Below are 19,302 nucleotides of genomic sequence, written 5' to 3' on the forward strand. Positions count from 1 at the left end.
CATTTGAAGCAAATACCTGTGAGGGAGTCAATTGGGCCACTAGATAACAGAGGAGTAAAAGGAATGCACAGGGAGGTCAAGGGAATAGCAGAAAGACATTTAATTCTTTGCCTCTGTGTCTATTGAGGATGCTGGGGTCATATCCTCACTAGAAACATTTTTCTACAATAATGACTGAGCGACTAAACAAAATCACTGTGAAAAGCTGAAGACTGTAATAAATCAGACTGACAAACAAAAACAAAATATTCACTGGGACCAGATGGTATTCACTCCAGAGAATTTTGAAGCAACTAAAACATGAAATTGCAAACCCATTTCTGGAGGGTGGCCCATCAATGCCAATTTTAAAAAGGCTCCAGGGATGATTTGGGAAACAGACCAGTGAGCCAGACATTATTGCCAGGCAAAATGGAAGAAGCTGCTCTTCAAACCAAAATTACTAACCACATAAATAGTTCCAATCTGGTAAATGTTAATCTGGTTAAATCAAAATAAACCCACAAATATATTACAAAGCACTAAAAAAATAGGGAAAGTGTACAAACACTTTATTAAAAAAAAATACATAAAAACAAACACTTTATTCCAAATCTAATCTCTATTGAAAATTTTACATTCAAAGAATATTTCTTATACAAACATTATATAAAGAAAACCAAATGATTCACGATGTGCATATTACATGTTCACATATCTAAATATCAACAGTTTGCATAAAGTATTTTTTAAATTTTGGGGGTTTTTTTGTAAGATGGGAGTGGGGTTTATAGGGTATTTTTTGTGTTTTTCTTGTGTTTCTTTTGGGACGTAGGGGTATTTTGTAATTTATTTTTAATGTGATGGATTTGTATGGGTTTTTTTTTTTTATATATATATTGCATAAAATGTATATATGTTGATTTTAACACACTTTAAGGGGATGGAAAAACTCCTTATGGAGAAAGGCTAAACAGATTAGGATTCTTAGAAACAGAGAGGATATTATTGAGATATATTAAATCATGGGTAGAGTAGAGTGGAGTGGATAAATAGGAACAGTTATTTACCTTTTCAAACACTAGGACTAGGGGATACTCCATGAAACTAGCAGATTTATTTTATTTAACATTTTTTATATACCGACAACCGTTTGCACATCGTATCGGTTTACAATTAACTAAAAACTAATAGGCAGGGCCTTTACAAGGAACGGTAACTATAATTAAAGTTAAAACAAATGATTGGAACTATTTAAAACAAATGGTTGGAACTATTTTCACTCAGCACACAATCAAGCTATGTAATCTATTGCAGAGGATATAGTCAAGATAACTAATAGTGGGGTTCAAAAGTGGATCAGACTTTTTCTGAAGGAAAAGTCTAGAAACAACTATTATCCAGGAGACCTGGGAATATAATAGATCAACTATTTGGGATCTCACGGGTACTTGTGATCCAAACTGACCACTGTCAGCCAGGATGCTAGGCTCAATTGACCTTGGTCTGATCCAGCATGGCACTTCTAATAGTCTTATGTTAACTTGGGTGTTTCAGTGAGAATACAGGATTCCTTCAAATCCAGAGAGTCTCCTTTATTTAGAAGAGGTACTAAGATGCTCATAGTAAGTATTTTGAACTTTTCTTTTATGAGAAATCTGTTTAGGGCCCTTAGGTCTGCACCTTCAAAAAAGGAGTATAAATCAGAGGGAACTAGTCCAGAGAGCGACTACTAAAATGGTCAGTGATCTTCATTATAAAGCAAATGGGGACAGAAAGTTCTAAACATGTGTAGCCTAGAAGAAAGGTGGGAAAGGGGAGAGAGAAATTTAAATACCTCCAAGACATCAATGCACAGGAGAGGGACCTCTTTCAACAGAAAGGAGGTTCTTGAACAAGTGGTCATGGATGAGGGTGAACGGGGGTAAACGCGAGTAATTTGAGGAAATACTTTAGAGAAAGGGTAGTGGATGCATAGAATATTCTTCCAGTGGAGGTGAGAGACCAGGATAGTAAATGAATTCAAGAAAGCGTCAAGACAAGCACAGGTGATATGAGTGATAGGGATTGTACAGGAGAGTAGCTGGTGTGGATGGGCAGATTAGATTAGCCATATGATCTTTTTCTGCTGTCATGTTTCAGTTTAGATTTTCTATAATAGTCTTATTTCCCCCCCCCCCCCGAAGGGCCTCTATTTACTCCTGGTTGTCTAATGGTCAGATTCTCTTGCAGACTTCTTGCATCTGATGTACTTGAAAATATTTATCTATTATCTATCTGTTTAACACTGTTTGGCAGTCTCTCCTCAAATTATCACTTGCCTAATTATGTTACATTTAATTTTCCAATACTTCTGCTCTTCCTATTTTTCTCATTAGGACTTGCGATGAACATCCATGAAACAACCCTTGGATGACAGAGACTATGGTGTCAGTGGCAAATGTGTCAGTACTAACATCTGCATTAATGCCAGTTCTGGCATTAGAATCGATAGTAGCATAAACTCCTTTGGCATCAGTGTGAACCCTATTCCTACACTGTGGCAGAAGACTTGGAGGAGTGTAGAAACCCAGCACAAATGACATTTCATGCAACACTGTAGACAGCAGTAGTGGGTTCATGCCAGAGGTACCAGATGGATGGAGAGGTGCATGAAGCACTCCAGAGCAGATTCTTTTCTTTTAAAGCGCCTCTGCCTTTCAGAGAGTTTTCTGAGGCAAAAGCACTGACAAGAGAGGCTCCTGCATGCTAGCTCTATGATGAGAACGTGGTAGATCCCCAAAGGAAGGCCACCCTTAATCTGCACCATAACAAACAGATTAGCTTCCAGCCTCCAGTTGAGTTATTGTAGCTAAACATTTTAGTTCATAATTTCTACAACGTACCATCAAACCGTACACGTGGCCGTTCTAAAAACATCTGACGCCACGTGTTATATGGGACCAACTTATTACAGTTCCTGCCCCAGATCTTCAAGCAAGCCAGACGCCAGATTTCAGGATCCCTTGAAGAAAGAAAAAAAATTGAAGGTCAAATTGAATAGCAACAGAAAAACCTAGTAGCTACTGTTGTACAGTGACGAGTTACTTGATGTGGTCTGACTAGGCTGCGGGTCTCAGATACTTGTAGAACTCCAGAGGAAATTGTACACACAATTTGAACGATGAGACCACAAGGTACACTGCCCAAACTTTCCTAAGAGAATTACCACTTCCCAGAGCTCCAAAGTCTTGGGGGAAAATAGTCCCATTTTCTCAGCTATAAAGAAAATATTTACAAAGATAACTGTGTGGAGGGATCAATACTGTCTATTAAACCAAAGGCTGTATGAAATATGCCTTTCCAAGTAGTGTGCGGTGGCCTTCAGAGCCACGGTAAGAACACATCCAAGCGACATATCCCCATACAATATTTTCAGGGTCATGATTTTATACAGCAACACAAGTAGCTGGTTAGTGGGTCATTTCCATCATGCTTTATGTCAATGGTAGGCAAATCCAGTTCGAAGGCCTCAGATCAGCCAAGTTTTCAAAATATACACAATTTAGAGAAACTTTTTAAATCATCATATCTACAGCCAACTAATGAAAATGCAGGGGATGTTTGCATCTCTCATACCTATTTCATGATGGGCTGGCCAGAAAACAAGACCAGTTTTTGAACTATGAAGATCAGAATTGCCCACTACTGCTCTAGGCTACCAAATGCAGCACAAGACAAACTACACCTACTGCTTACTTCCACAAGGTAGAAAGATCACAGGGGAAATTGTATTTGGTCAGAATGGCTCTTCAGCACTTTTGCTGATCCTATTGCAGTGGCAGCTTGGGGCTTTGAATACAAAGCAGAACATAAAAGTTACTTTGTATTTCATTAAATGCAGAAACTCTGGTGTCACTGAATAGTTTTTCTGATTGGAAAATTCCCAAAAGGTTAGGTAAAAAACGCAAAATCTTTTTTAAACTTCCAGCAATGCAAGTGGCACACGTCATTTCAAATGGCCCCATCCCTTCAGAATGACATTGCCAAGCCCTCGACTTCAGTAAATCAGAGGCAGCATAAACCTAAAGCACTAGCAGCACACAGAGTAGTTAGCAAAGTTTTATCAGTATCTGAAATGCACTGTAAATCTATTTCAGTCAGTTACCAATACGTTAAACAAAGATAGAAAAATACTAGGCATGAGATACCTAAGCCTGCAACATTTTTCCCCTGGATATGATTTTCTAGTTCATATGATACTTAATCTACTGGCAGCAGATTTATTAAAATAATTGTCAATACACTACATTAAATTCTAGGAATTACTTTTCTAATGTTCTCTAACCAATTATGAGCTTCTGTCAACCTTTCTTTGGTGTTGCAAGCACTTGGCTACCAACCCCGTGGCCTTACAAAACACCTGAACCATGCAGGCATTTTAAAACCACACTTTTTTTTTTTTTTTAATTAAATTCTTTATTAAAGATAACCACAATAATTTTAAAAAGTTCAAATACACAATATGAAGAGGATGCCATCTATTTTTTTTTACCCCAAATACAAATACACTAAACAGATCGACAGAAAATAATCTCCCCATCCCCTCCCCCATTCTGTAAGCCTAGAATAGGATAAGAAAATAGGCTAGTACCTGGAAAGGTAATTAGTATGATAGGCAAATCTGCATCCACACTTCGATTTATTTCCTATTACACCAAGACATACAGTGCTCAGAAAAAGATTGTAAACCACAAGTTTAATAATGGGAATTACAAGTTCTAATCATGATACTTTAACTGAGACTAGTCTTTTCTTATACAAAAAAAAGATATAAATTATACAATTCTGTGTTTCTTTAAGCATAATAATTGTCAAAGCAGAACAATAAGTGATTCAAAATCAGTGTGTGAAGTGAACTACTAGCACAATTCGCTATTAGAATCAGATGCTTAATTGGGTAACAAGTAAACCACCCTGCAGAGTAAATTTGCATGAATGAATTTGGGCATTCTATTATATATAAAGGTCTAACTGGTTTTGAGTTTGGTCTTCACCATAGAAATTAGTAGGAACTCATCATTCCACAAACAAAAGAAATTTCAGAGGACCTATAAAAAAAAAAGTAGTTGATGCTCATCTATCTGAGCAAGGTCACAAGACCATTTCAAACATTAGGGGCTCTATCCATCCCCTGTCAGTTTATAAATGGAAAAAGATGAAAGGAGCAGTCATCCTGCCAAGATCACCCTAAGAGCAAGCCACGAAATCACAAAGAACCCCAGTCTAACATCTAAAGATTTGCAGACTTCTCTTGCTGTGAATGATATGAGAGTTTGTGCACCAACAATCAAAGAATATTGAATGGGAATGGTATTCATGGGAGGACAGTTAGGAAGAAACCACTGCTCTCTAAAAAGAGCACTATTACCCACTTCAGGTTGCCAAAGAGCATCTGGATGACCAGAAGACTTCTAAAAAGCAAAATTGCTTACCTTGTAATAGGTGTTATCCCAGGACAGCAGGATGTAGTCCTCACATATGGGTGACATCATTGATGGAGCCCTGGTACGGAAAAAATGTTGTCAAAGTTTCTAGAAACTTTTGACTGGCCCTGTGAGGCCACTGAGCATACCATGATATTCTCTGCCACAGGGGTCTCGCTTCAGTCTCGTATGCAGCAATAAGCTTTAGCAAAAATAAAATAATAAAATGTATTGGACCCAACTCCGTGGGGTGGCAGGTGGGTTCTTGTGAGAACTACATCCTGCTGTCCTATTGCTTACCTATTACAAGGTAAGCAATTTTGCTTTATCCCAGGACAAGCAGGATGCTAGTCCTCACATATGGGTGATTAGCAAGCTAGAGGCTGAGTCATTTGTAGTGAAGCAACAGAATGTATTGTTGTTGAAAATGAGGCAGCCGAAGATCACAGCAGATTGGATGTAGGAGGAGTTGGGATTAAACTGGAAACAAGTTCTTTAAGACAGATTGTCCCATAGGCTGAATCTTGTCGTCCTTGCTTGTCCAAAACAGTAATGAGCTGCAAAGGTATGAAGCGAACTCCATGTTGCTGCTTTACATATGTCAAGAATTGGCACTGAACGATAGTGTGCAACTGAGGTTGACATTGCTCTTACTGAATGCATTTTTACTCACCCTTGGAGAGGAAGGCCTGCTTTTTCATAGCAAAACTGTATGCAATCTGCTAACCAGTTGGATAGAGTATGTTTACCCACTGCTTTACCCGGTTTGTTTGGATCATAAGATACAAAGAGCTGAGTGGATTTCCTGTGGACTGCAGTGCGGTCTAAGTAAAAAGCTAGCGCACGCTTACAGTCCAAGGTATGTAAGGCCCGTTCTCCTTGGTGTGAATGAGGCCTTGGAAAGAATGTGGGTAAAACTATGGATTGGTTCAAGTGGAATTCCGTAACTACCTTGGGGAGGAATTTTGGATGTGTTCGGAGAACCACTCTCATGTAGGAACTTTGTGTAGGGTGAGTACGTGACAAGTGCTTGTAACTCACTAACCCTTCTAGCCGATGTAATGGCTATGAGGAAGATAGTCTTCCATGTGAGAAATTTAAAATCACAGGAATTCATGGGTTCGAAAGGAGAACGCATGAGTCTTGTTAGGACCAGATTCAGGTCCCATTCTGTGACTGGTGGCTGAATTGGTGGTTTAAGTTGAGTTAAACCTCTCATAAACCTGCTGACAAGAGGCTGTATGGATATTGGTGCATCTCCCATCCTGTTATGGTAAGCTGAGATTGCACTTAAATGGACTCTTACAGATGAAGTCTGGAGACCAGAGTCTGAAAGATGGTATAAGTAGTCTAGTAGAGAAGTTGTGGGGCAGGTGAAAGGATCTATATTCTTTTGGCTGCACCACAAAGTAAATCATTTCCATTTCGAAGAATAGTTCTTCCGTGTTGAAGGTTTACGTGAAGCTATAAGCACTTGAGATACATTGGTTGAAAGATTGAGTGGTTGTAAAATAAAGCTTTCAACATCCATGCTGTCAGGGATTGAAGATTGGGATGGCGCAACAGACACTGATCCTGAGTTATGAGATTGGGAGCTACACCCAGGCGAATGGGATCCCTGATGGAGAGGTCTAGAAGTGTGGGAAACCATACTTGTCAAGGCCAATACGGGGCTATGAGTATCATGGACCCCTTGTCCTGTTGTAGCTTCACTAGAGTTTTGGTTATGAGCGGTATCGAAGGATACGTGTATAGAAGACCTGAGTTCCAAGGGTGAGCAAAGGCATCCTTAGCTGGCTGGTTTTTCTGTTTTTGTAGAGAACAGAATCTGTCCACTTTGTGATTCTGGTGTGACGCAAAGAGGTCTATTGTTGGTTGTCCCCAACTTTGAAATATCCTGGTCGTTATTAAGGGATCCAGGGACCACTCGTGTGGCTGGAACTGACGACTGAGTCGATCCGCCACTACATTGTGAATGCCTGCCAGATAAGTGGCCCGGAGAAACATTGAGTGTGTTAGGGCCCAGTCCCAAATCTGTGCAGCTTCTTGACAAAGGAGATACGAGCCCGTACCTCCTTGTTTGTTGATGTACCACATGGCTGCTGTGTTGTCCGTTTGGATCAAAACAGTCTTTGTGAAAGGCAGTCCTTGAATGCATGCAGCGCATAATGTATAGCTCGAAGTTCCAGGAAATTGATGTGAAATGTTGCTTCGAGTTTTGTCCCAGTACCCTGGGTTTGGAGATTGGGTTGGGGAGCTCACAAACAAAGTGGATGCATTATTTGTTATTTGTCCCACGTTATTTGTGGGACTGGTTGTTGGAAGGGTAGGCCCTTGCGCAAATTGTCCATGTTCGCCCACCAAAGTAGAGAGGAACGTAGCTGGTGGGTTACTTGAATTGGAGAATACAGTGGTTGAATGGCTTGGATCCATTGTGATCATAATGTCCATTGAGTTACCCTCATGGCTAACCGCGCCATAGGAGTAACATGCACTGTGGAGGCCATGTGGCCTAGTAAGGTTAGAAACTGATGAGCTGTTGCTGGTTTCTTTGAACGTAGCGAGTTTGCCAATAGGGAAAGTGTCTCTGCCCGATCCTCGGGTAGAAAGGCCTTTGAGAGGATGGTGTTTAATTCTGCTCCGATGAATTGAAAGCAGGTGAGATGGAATGAGATGGGACTTTTGATAATTGATGAGAAAACCCATGGAGTGAAGTAGAGTAATTGTTCGACTGAGAGAAGCCAGAGCTCCTTGTTGAGATTGACTTCTGATGAGCCAGTCGTCTAGGTATGGGAAGACATGTACACTTTCCTTGTGCAAATGTGCTGCTATTACTGCCAGACATTTGGTGAATACTCTGGGAGCAGAGGCAAAACCGAATGGTAGTTCTCTGTATTGGAAATGTTGATGCCTCCGGTTTTCTTTGGAATGAGGAAATAATGGGAATAGAATTGTCTGCCCTGCTGAGTCCGGGGCACTGATTCTACAGCTCTGGCTCTCAGAAGGGTGGATAATTCTACTTGCAATTGGATTATGTGATTTTCGCTTAGAAAAAGAGGTCTCGGAGGAGAATCTGTTGGAATTGAGAGGAAGTTGAGTTGGTAACCGAGATATTATTGCAAGTACCCATTGGTCTGTTATTTGAACCCAATGGTTGTAAAAGGAGGATACTCTACCTCCTACCGGAAGCTCTGGATAAGGATTGGAGAGATGGCATCGGTCTCTGGGGAAGGCCTCAAAAGCCAGCAGCCAGTCCCGTCTGTGGCGGAGGTTGAGGCCTAGTCGCCCTAGGTTGTCTGGGTTGAGGCCTTTGTTGCGGCCTAGAAGATCTGCTCCTAGCTGTTGGAGGGTAGTACCGCCTCTGCCGGTAGAAGTGTCTTCTAGGATCTTTCCTTTGAGGCTTTCGAGATGGCTGAGAAGGTGGATCCTGCGGAATTGATTAAAGCTGTCGCAGGGTTTCCGTGTGCTCCTTTAATAGAGCAACAGCATCTTGTATTTTGGATCCGAAGAGGTTATCTCCAAGACATGGGAGGTTGACCAATTTGTCCTGAACTTCAGGCCTGAGGTCCGAGGCTTTAAGCCAAGCCCGACGTCTTGCACTTATACCTGATGCAGCCACTCTAGATGCTGTCTCGAAGCAGTCATAGGCAGCACGGACCTCGTGCTTGCTAGCCTCCAGCCCTTTGTGGATAATTGCATGGGCTGCTTCCTGATGTTGTGATGGAAGTGGTGGTATAAAGTCCTGCATCTGCTTCCACAGATTTCTTTGGTACTGAGTCATGTATAATTGATATGAAGATATCCTAGAATTTAACATGGCTCCTTGATAGACCTTTCGCCCCAGGGAATCCAAGAATCTGTGATTTTTACCTGGGGGATTTGAGGAATGTGGCCTTATCCTCTTGGATTTCTTTTGCGCAGACTCTACCACTACTGACTGGTGGGGAAGCTGTGATTTTTGGAAGCCAGGAATAGACTGCACCAAATATGTAGTGTCCATTCTTTTGTTAACAGCAGGCATTGAGCATGGATGTTCCCAAATCCGATGTTGTAAGTCCAGAAGGACATCATGGACAGGTATGGCTACCACTTGCTTTGGAGGGTCTACAAATTGGAGAACCTCCAATGTTTGTTGCCTTACGTCCTCCTCTGTGACCAAAGTGAAAGGTATGGTGTCAGCCATTTCCTGGATAAAAGTTGTGAATGATAAATCTTCTGGTGGAGATTTTTTCCTTGGAGCTGGGGGTGAAGGATCCGACATGAAAGCTTCAGATGAAGTATCTGAGTGTGTATCACTCCAAGTATCATATGGATCTTGTCTAGGTGGAGAAATTGGAGAGGTTCTAGGCAGCCGAGGGAGCCCTGATGGACTTTGTTGTGGGTCATCAAAGGGTGACTCCTCAGGGTGTTCTTTCCTAGGTTTGGAAGGAAGAGCACCGACCACCTCATCAAATCTTTTCATTATAAGTTGATAGAGTGCCAGTTCTGGATGTCCCGGGTCCCCCGGTGAGATTGGCATCGATGGTGTCTACGCCGGAATAGACGATGGCGTCTGTATCTTCGGTGGTCGTGCCGGCGTCACCTGAACTGGAATCGGTGTAGGTAACTGCATCGATGGAATCGTCGGCATCAGTACCGGCAACGACAGGGTCGTCGGCATCAGTAAGGGTACCGGTATCGGCGAAGTCGCCAGAATAGGCGTCTGTTCTTTAAGGGCCTGGAGTACTGCTTGTCTGATAAAGTCTGACAATTCCTGCGACACAGCTGGTGCGCAGGCAGAGCAGCTGAATGCGGTGGCGGTGTAGACGTCGATATTCCCTCCACAGAGCCCTGTGGAGGTTCGACCAATGGAGGTACAGGCCCCGGCGCCGAGGGTAGCAGAGTTTCCTGAGGTTTAAGCCGTTTAGCTGTCGGTTCCTCCGGCGAGAGAGGCGTCGCTGGAGTCGGTATGTGCCGATGTCTGCGACGATGTTTTGGTCGATGTGCAATCACTGACCTGGTCGATGCCGTCGACAATGAATGATCTCCGGACCCCTCCAGACGACGTTTTTTCAACAAAATTTGCTTTGAAACCCCCACCGGGGACGATTTTGTTGATGTTGAAGGAGAAGGAAGAAGCTGAAGGTGAAAAAGATGTTCCATCTTCTCTTCTCGAAGTTTTCTTCCTTTGGGAGTCATCTCTGCACACTGAAGGCAGTTTGAGAGGCCTTTTGGCTAAGATCAAGTGTAGTATGTTTATCTCCTAAACAGAGAAAACACTCGAGGTGTGGATCTGTTATGGACATTGCGATGGAGAAGGTACAGAGAAGGGCTACCAAAATGATAAGGGGAATGGAACATCTCCCCTATGAGGAAAGAATAAAGAGGTTAGGACTTTTCAGCTTGGAGAAGAGACGACTGAGGTGGGATATGATAGAGGTGTTTAAAATCATGAGAGGTCTAGAACAGGTAGATGTGAATCGGTTATTTACTCTTTCGGATAGTAGAAAGACTAGGGGGCACTCCATGAAGTTAGCATGGGGCACATTTAAAACTAATCAGAGAAAGTTCTTTTTTACTCAACGCACAATTAAACTCTGGAATTTGTTGCCAGAGGATGTGGTTAGTGCAGTTAGTATAGCTGTGTTTTAAAAAGGATTGGATAAGTTCTTGGAGGAGAAGTCCATTACCTGCTATTAAGTTCACTTAGAGAATAGCCACTGCCATTAGCAATGGTAACATGGAATAGACTTAGTTTTTGGGTACTTGCCAGGTTCTTATGGCCTGGATTGGCCACTGTTGGAAACAGGATGCTGGGCTTGATGGACCCTTGGTCTGACCCAGTATGGCATTTTCTTATGTTCTTAGGTTCTTATTGTCCGATTACAAACCGGACATTTTTTAAATCCGGAAGCCATTTTTTTTTTGTCGACAGCAGTCAATGAAAAGAGGGAAAGAAATGTGAAAAAGTTTTTACTCAAGAGTAAAAACGAGAGTGCGATTACACACCAGCCGGTGTAAATCTAAGAGAGATCCCCCATGGGAGAAAATTTCTTGAGAAATAAATGACTTTTTAGTCAGGTAATACTGTGAGGAAAAACTCACAAGGCTACTTGCCCCGCGGTGCTCACAGCAGCGCGGAAAAATGAAGACTGAAGAGAGACCCTGAGGCAGAGAATATCATGGCATGCTGGGCATGCTCAGTGGCCTCACAGGGCCAGTCAAAAGTTTCTAGAAACTTTGACAAAGTTTTCCATATCAGGGCTCCATCAATGATGTCACCCATATGTGAGGACTAGCATCCTGCTTGTCCTGGGATGATAATGTTTTCTGGACAGATGAGTCAGAAAATTGAATTTTTTGGTCATAATACCAAACATTTTTTGGCAAAAACTAAACACTAGCTTGCAAAGAAAAATCTAATCCCAACTTTCAAGCATGGTGGTGGAGGTATCATGGTTCGAGGCTTCTTTGCTGCATCAAAACTTGGATGGTTTTGCCATCACTGAAGAACCATAGAAATATGATGGCAGAAAGTCTGTATGGCCCATCCCGTCTGCCCAATTAATTTAGCTTTATAACAGAAAATTCTAATGTCAGGCCATCCACTGTGAGCTGAAGCTGAGTCAACAGTTGGTCATGCAGCAAAGAATTGGCAAAGAGATTTTGTGTTCTGGATTGACAAAGTCAAAGATTCTATCCAAACCCTATTGAAAATATTATATTATATTTTTAATACATGTGCAATAATCATAAATCACCATAAATACATGATCACAATTTTTTACAATATAATATAACAATGGCAATACATCACTTATCTACTCATATATCCAAAATTGGAGAAATTACTTACCTGATAAATTTGTTTTCCTTCGTGTAGTCAGATGGACTCAGGACCAATGGGTATAGTGTACTCGTGCTAGCAGTTGGAGACTGATCAGATTTCAATCTGACGTCAGCACCTAGTACATATACCCCTGCAGGAAGTGCAGATTCTCAGTATTCTTCCTTGCAAAGCATTGTGAATATATGTGTGACTGACCGATTGATTAACTTAATGTGTTTATTCTGATTGGATTGAATTGGTTGATCGACTATAGCTGGAGACCGCCAGTGTCCTCAACCGGAAGGCGTCGAAACCCGGCAGGGTGGATGCACTATGATGAGTAAAAGCATGGCTTACCTTGATATGATGAACGACCATGTGTAATGGCAGCAGAGGGCGGGCTGCTGAGTCCATCTGTCTACACTAAGGAAAACGAAATTATCAGGTAAGTAATTTCTCCATTTCCTAGCATGTAGCAGATGGACTCAGGACCAATGGGATGTATAAAAGCTACTCCCGAACTGGGTGGGAGGCTGCCCATGGTCCAGTAAGGATTGCCCTTGCAAATGCTGTGTCCTCCCGAGCCTGAACATCCAGACGGTAGAATCTGGAGAAGGTATGGATGGAGGACCACGTTGCCGCCTTGCAGATCTCGGCAGGTGACAGCATTCTGGTTTCTGCCCATGAGACCGCCTGGGCTCTGGTGGAATGGGCCTTGACCTGTAGAGGTGGTGGTTTTCCCGCTTCTACGTAGGCCGCCTTGATGACTTCTTTGAGCCAGCGGGCGATGGTTGCCCGTGAGGCCGCTTCCCCTTGCTTCTTCCCGCTGTGCAGGACGAACAGATGGTCCGTCTTTCGTACCGTTTCTGACATTTCCAGGTATCTGGAAAGTAGTCTGCCGATGTCGAGATGGCGTAGAGACCGGCCTTCTTCCGACTTCACACCTTCCGTGGTTGGTAATGAAATGGTTTGGTTGAGGTGGAAGTGTGAGACCACTTTGGGTAGGAAGGATAGGACCGTGCGTAGATGGATGGTCCCCGGGGTGATTCTGAGGAATGGATCACGGCAGGACAGTGCTTGTAGTTCTGAAATGCGGCGGGCCGAGCATATGGCCAGCAAGAACACCATTTTTAGGGTTAGTAGACGGATAGACAGGCCTCGGAGGGGTCTGAAGGCAGGTCCAGCTAGGAATTCCAGAAAGAGGTTGAGGGTCCACAGGGGCACTGGCCACTTTAGTGGTGGGCGAATGTGTTTGACCCCTTTCAGGAATCTTGATATGTCCGGGTGCGCGGCAATGCTGTCGCCCTTGTTCCTGGGGCCGTAGCATGACAGCGCTGCCACCTGTACCTTGATTGAGTTGAGGGACAGGCCCTTCTGGAGTCCATTCTGTAGGAATTCTAAGATTATTGGGACTTTAGAGGAGTGTGGTTCGATGTTGTGATCTTTGCACCAGGCCTCAAAAACTCTCCAGATCCTTATACACCGAAGCACTATTAATCTCTTTAACAGACACCATCCTCTGGAATCTTAATAAAAAGCAACCAGGCTTACTCATCCTCCTTGATCTATCAGCCGCGTTCGACACTGTAAACCACGCAATTCTCATGGACAGACTAGCCGACATCGGAATCAAAGGCACAGTCCTTAACTGGTTCAAGTCTTTCTTGCACAACAGATTCTACAAGGTCAAAATCAACAATTATGAATCACAACCAGTCTGCGCATCTCTAAGAGTTCCCCAAGGCTCTTCCCTATCCCCCACCCTTTTCAACATTTATCTTCTACCGCTCTGCCAACTCCTCACTAAGCTAAAACTAACATACTACATCTATGCAGATGATGTGCAAATTTTCCTACCAATCACAGTTTCTCTACAAAATACCCTAGAATTCTGGAACAAATGCCTCCAATCCATCAATAACCTTCTAATGAGCCTTAACCTAATTCTCAATACCAACAAGACGGAAATACTTTTGATAACACAAGACTGTAAACCTACGATATCCAACTTTCACAACAATCAACCATCCTTTTCAACTCAAGTCCGAAACCTTGGGGTCATCCTAGACAAACAATTAAATCTAAAAAAATTCATTAATAATACCACAAAAGAAGGTTTCTTTAAACTAAAAATCCTAAAACGGATTAGACCACTCCTCCGTTTCCAAGACCAAAAAAAGAGAACATATTACACCTGTATTGAAAAATCTACACTGGCTCCCAATTAAATATAGAATCACCTACAAAGTATTAACTATCATACACAAAACCATACACAACCTCATCCCTCTGGACCTCAATATACCTTTTCAACTGCACATACCATCCAGACCGGTAAGAACAGCATATAGAAACTCTCTCTTCGCTCCACCCATCAAATCCTCTCTAAACAAAAGAGCTTTATCCACAGCAGGCCCCGCAGAATGGAACTCCATACCACCAGAACTAAGGCAAGAACAATGCCCGAACACTTTCAAAAAGAGACTAAAAACCTGGCTATTCGAGCAAGCATTTGATTAAAGCCAAACAACTACTCGTTTCCTCATTTTAACATCTATCATACTTATGTCCTCTCTTATCCTAGTTCACTCCCCTGTTGTAATGCAATTGCATTCTTATATGCTTGTTATTGTTTTAATGTAAACCGAAATGATATGTAACTTTGCTACATGAATTGCGGTATATAAAAATGTTAAATAAATATATGTTAGCGATGTGGAGAACTTGCGTGCTCAGAGGAGGGTATCTATTACTGCCCCCGAGTATCCCCTCTTCCTCAGTCGGGCCCTCTCAATGGCCAGATCGTAAGAGAAAATTGAGCTGGATCCTCGTGAAGGATGGGGCCTTGTAGTAGGTCCCTGTGTGGGGGCAGGGGCAGAGGGTCCCCTGCCAGTAGTCTTCTCATGTCTGCGTACCAGGGTCTTCTTGGCCAGTCCGGGGCCACCAGAAGAACTATACCTCTGTGTCGCTGAGTCTTGTGAATGATTGCGCCCAGCAGGGGCCATGGGGGAAAGGTGTATAGGAGGGTCCCCGGTGGCCAGGTCTGTACCAGGGCGTCGATCCCTTGTGAATGCGGATCTCGCCTGTGACTGAAGTATCTGGGTACTTGGGCGTTGGATCTGTTTGCCAGAAGATCCATGGCTGGGGTCCCCCACTGATCCACTATCATCTTGAAGGCTGTGGTTGACAGCTTCCATTCTCCTGGGTTTAGGTTTTCTCTGCTGAGGAAGTCTGCCGTGGTGTTGTCCTTCCCGGCGATGTGGACGGCGGAGATGTCCTGGAGATTTGCTTCTGCCCAGGTCATCAGGGGGGCTATTTCTAAGGATACCTGTTGGCTTCTGGTTCCGCCCTGTCTGTTGATGTAGGCCACCATGGTGGCGTTGTCTGACATCACTCTGACCGCTTTGCTTCGAAGTCTGTGGGCAAGCCGCAGGCAGGCTAGCCGGTCTGCCCGTGCCTCTAATCGGTTGATGTTTCACCCCGACTCGACTTTGTTCCACCGCCCTTGGGCGGTTAGCTCTTCGCAGTGTGCTCCCCATCCGCGTAGGCTGGCATCTGTGGTGAGCAGGGTCCAGGTGGGGGAGGATATTCTTGATCCCCGGCTCACGTGGTTGGACTGCAGCCACCATCTTAGCTGGATCCGAACTCTGGTCGGTAGAGGAAGATGCACAGTGTAGTTCTGGGATCGTGGACTCCACCGTGATAGGAGAGGGCGCTGCAAGGGTCTCATGTGGGCTCGCGCCCATGGTACCACTTCCAGTGTGGATGCCATTAGACCGAGGACTTGTAGGTAATCCCATGCTGTGGGCTGGGTGGCGCTCAGCAGGGTCTGGAGTCGGTCCCGCAGCTTTGATCTCCTTTTGGGGGTCAGACTGACCTTGTCCTCCTTGGTGTCGAATCGGACTCCTAGGTATTCCAGCGACTGCGATGGCTGTAGGGAGCTCTTGTTTGTATTGACTACCCATCCTAGGCTTTCCAGTAGAGTTATGACTGTTGGTTGCTCGGTGGCTCTCCTTCGGTGATTTTGCTCTGATCAGCCAGTCGTCCAGGTAAGGATGAACAAAAATTCCCTCCTTCCTGAGTGTCGCCGCTACCACTACTATTACCTTGGTGAAGGTCCGCGGTGCAGTGGCTAACCAGAAGGGTAGTGCCCGGAATTGACAGTGGTGATTCAGGACCTTGAAGCGTAGGTAGCGCTGGTGTTCCTGATGGATTGGGATGTGCAAGTAGGCTTCCAACAGATCTAGGATGTGAGATATTCTCCTGGCTGTATTGCACGTATGACTGACAGCAGGGTTTCCATTCGAAATCTTGGGACCTTTAGATGTCTGTTGACTGACTTGAGGTCCAGGATGGGTCTGAACGTACCTTCTTTCTTGGGTACGATGAAGTAAATGGAGTAATGCCCGGAATTTAATTCCCGAGCTGGTACCGGTGTTATGGCCTCTAGGGTCAGGAGTCTGGACAGGGTAGCTTCCACTGCCGCCCTCTTGAGGGGGTCGTGGCAGGGAGATTCCACGAACTTGTCCGGAGGGGTTCGGAGGAAATCCAGGTAGTACCCTTCTCTGATGATGGCTAGGACCCACTTGTCCGAAGTTATCTCGACCCATCTGCGGTAGAATAGGGATAGTCTGCCCCCTATGGCTTCTTCCCTTGGATGGGTCGGCTGAATCTCATTGTGGGGTGCGGCTGGGGCCTGGGCCCGAGCTGGTTCCCCTCTTGCTGTGTTTGTTCCGAAAGGAATGGTTCCTGCCTGTAGGGCGGGGCGCTTGGAAGTTGTTCCTGTAAGGGTTGAAGCGCTGAGAATTTCTGCCTCTGGAAGGCCTGGGGAAGGAACGCTGGTTTCTCTTAGTCTTGTCCTCTGGTAGGCAAGGAACTGGAGAGTCGCCCCATTTGTTTGCCAGCTTCTCTAGTTCGCTGCCTAACAGGAGGGATCCCCTGAAGGGCAGTCTTGTGAGGCGTGTCTTGGAGGAGGCATCGGCCGACCAATTTCGCAGCCAGAGTTGTCTCCTGGCTGCCACTGTGGATGACACTCCTCTGGCTGCCGTGCGTACTAGGTCGGAGGCAGCATCAGTGAGGAACGAAAGTGCCGGTTCCATGTCTTCCCCCGGGGTGTTGCTCCTGGCTTGGGATAAACAGGAGCGTGTCACCACTGTACAGCAGGGCGCAATTTGTAGGGACATGGCTGCTACCTCAAAGGCCTGATTCAGTATGGCTTCCAGGCGTCGGTCGTGTGCATCCTTGAGGGCCGCTCCTCCTTCCACTGGTATGGTGGTGCGCTTAGTGACCGCGCAAACCATGGCGTCTACCTTGGGGCACGCCAGAAGCTCCTTGGTTGCTGGGTCCAGGGGGTACATGGCCAATAAGGCTCGACCCCCTTTGAATGAGGATTCCGGCGTATTCCACTCCAGGTCAATTAGCTGTTGTGCCGCCTGTAAGAGGGGGAAATGGTGGGACGTCTGTCGAAGGCCCTCCAGCAGGGGGTTCATTCTAGGTTCCCCTAGGGTGCTTTGGCCCGGGATGGCGAGTTCCGACAAGCATTGAGATACCAGGTCCAGAAGCTCATCCTTTGAGAAGAAGCGTCTCATGGTTCGATGCGGCTCCGTCCCCGAGGGGAGTTCTCCCTCCTCGAGGGGCTCAACTTCTTCCTCGGAGAAATCAGTGTCCCCGTAGGTGGGGCTTCTGGGTGGTGGGAGCCTGTGCCTAGGCCTCGAGGGTCCTGGGGCATGAGGGTCTTCCGGAGCATATGGATAGCCGGCCCGGGGTTCAGTCTGCATCTTAACAAAGGCGTGAATCCCTTTAAATAACTCCACCCAGGAGATCGATGCCGGGTCCAAGTTGAGGGGCGCCGGTTCCCTGGGGTTCCCCATCTGAGGGATGGAATCACTAGGGCCAGCTAGCTCCGGGGTGCCTCCCGAGGAGCTAGCACTGGGACCCGGGTGGGGCTGGCCCTGGCCTGGGTCTCCCAGGGCCTCCTCACAGTGTGCGCATAGGGCGGCCGCCTTCCTCACTTTGTGCGGCTCTGAGGTGGCATGCAGGGCAGAGGCCTTGGGCTTTTATGCCTATTATTGGAGGTGCCGCTTCTGTGGACGCGTAAGCTCTTATGCGATCCATTGCGTCTGGTATATGCACGCCGGTTTTGCTCTGCGCCATTGGTATGCCCCTTGCAGTGTGCGCCTAAGGAGGTGCGCCCAAGAATTATGTGCGCTTATAATGCGTGCCCAACTATCTGCGCCTATTCAAAAATCGGCACCTATAATGCGCGCCAAAAATCGTTGCCTATAATACGCGCCCAAAAATCGGCGCCTATAATACACGCCCAATTACTGGGCGCCTAGTTTAAAATATGCGCTTAGCTTAATTTGTGCGCTCGATCGGGCGGCGAAGAAAGACAAGATGGCGACGGCGAGTGTATGGGCAATATGGCGACCTCCTTAGTGGGTCTCCACGTGGGCAGACCCTGCTCCTCCTCGATCTTCAGAGACCGTTTAAAAGGAAAATGTACGCCTTACCTTGTCTTCGGCGCTCCCCGGTTTCGACCCAGGCGGTCTCCGGCTGCAGAGGGAGAGGGTAAGTACCTTCACCGCCACGCTCGAGGGGATGCACCCGCTGCCTCTCAGCTGCGCCCGAACTCCTCTCGCTCGGGGGCTAAGTCCTCGCCGCGATTTGGCTCCAGACCGAGGCTGCCTCTGTGCCGCGCCGGAGCCCTTCTCGCTCGGGGGCTAGGTCCCTGCCACGATTCGGCCACTGGACCGAGGCTCTCACATCCGAGGGACCACGGAAATCACCTCGGGAAACTCAACTGGGGGAGGGACCCGAGGGTATCACCGCAGGAGTGCAGGGCTCATCTTCAGGATGTTTTGTTCTTTAATTTTGTTGTAACACTCGGTGAGCATGAAGATAGCTCCTAACTGCTTTGAAGACGGAAAAATACTGAGAATCTGCACTTCCTGCAGGGGTATATGTACTAGGTGCTGACGTCAGATTGAAATCTGATCCGTCTCCAACTGCTAGCACGAGTACACTATACCCATTGGTCCTGAGTCCATC

General features: G+C 45.5%; 1 protein-coding gene across 3 annotated transcripts in view; it reads right to left on the reverse strand.

Annotated features, from left to right (window-relative positions):
* Positions 1-19,302, reverse strand: part of FBXO9 (F-box protein 9) — a 244,069-nt gene that overhangs the window by 103,077 nt on the left and 121,690 nt on the right. For all 3 annotated transcript variants that reach the window (XM_029595721.1, XM_029595720.1, XM_029595719.1), the window contains one exon: positions 2,865-2,983. In XM_029595721.1, coding sequence (XP_029451581.1) covers positions 2,865-2,983 — 119 coding nt within the window. The remainder of the gene's footprint in view (positions 1-2,864; positions 2,984-19,302) is intronic.

Source organism: Rhinatrema bivittatum, chromosome 3 (genome assembly GCF_901001135.1).
Source record: "Rhinatrema bivittatum chromosome 3, aRhiBiv1.1, whole genome shotgun sequence".
In the NCBI taxonomy this organism is placed as follows: domain Eukaryota; kingdom Metazoa; phylum Chordata; class Amphibia; order Gymnophiona; family Rhinatrematidae; genus Rhinatrema; species Rhinatrema bivittatum.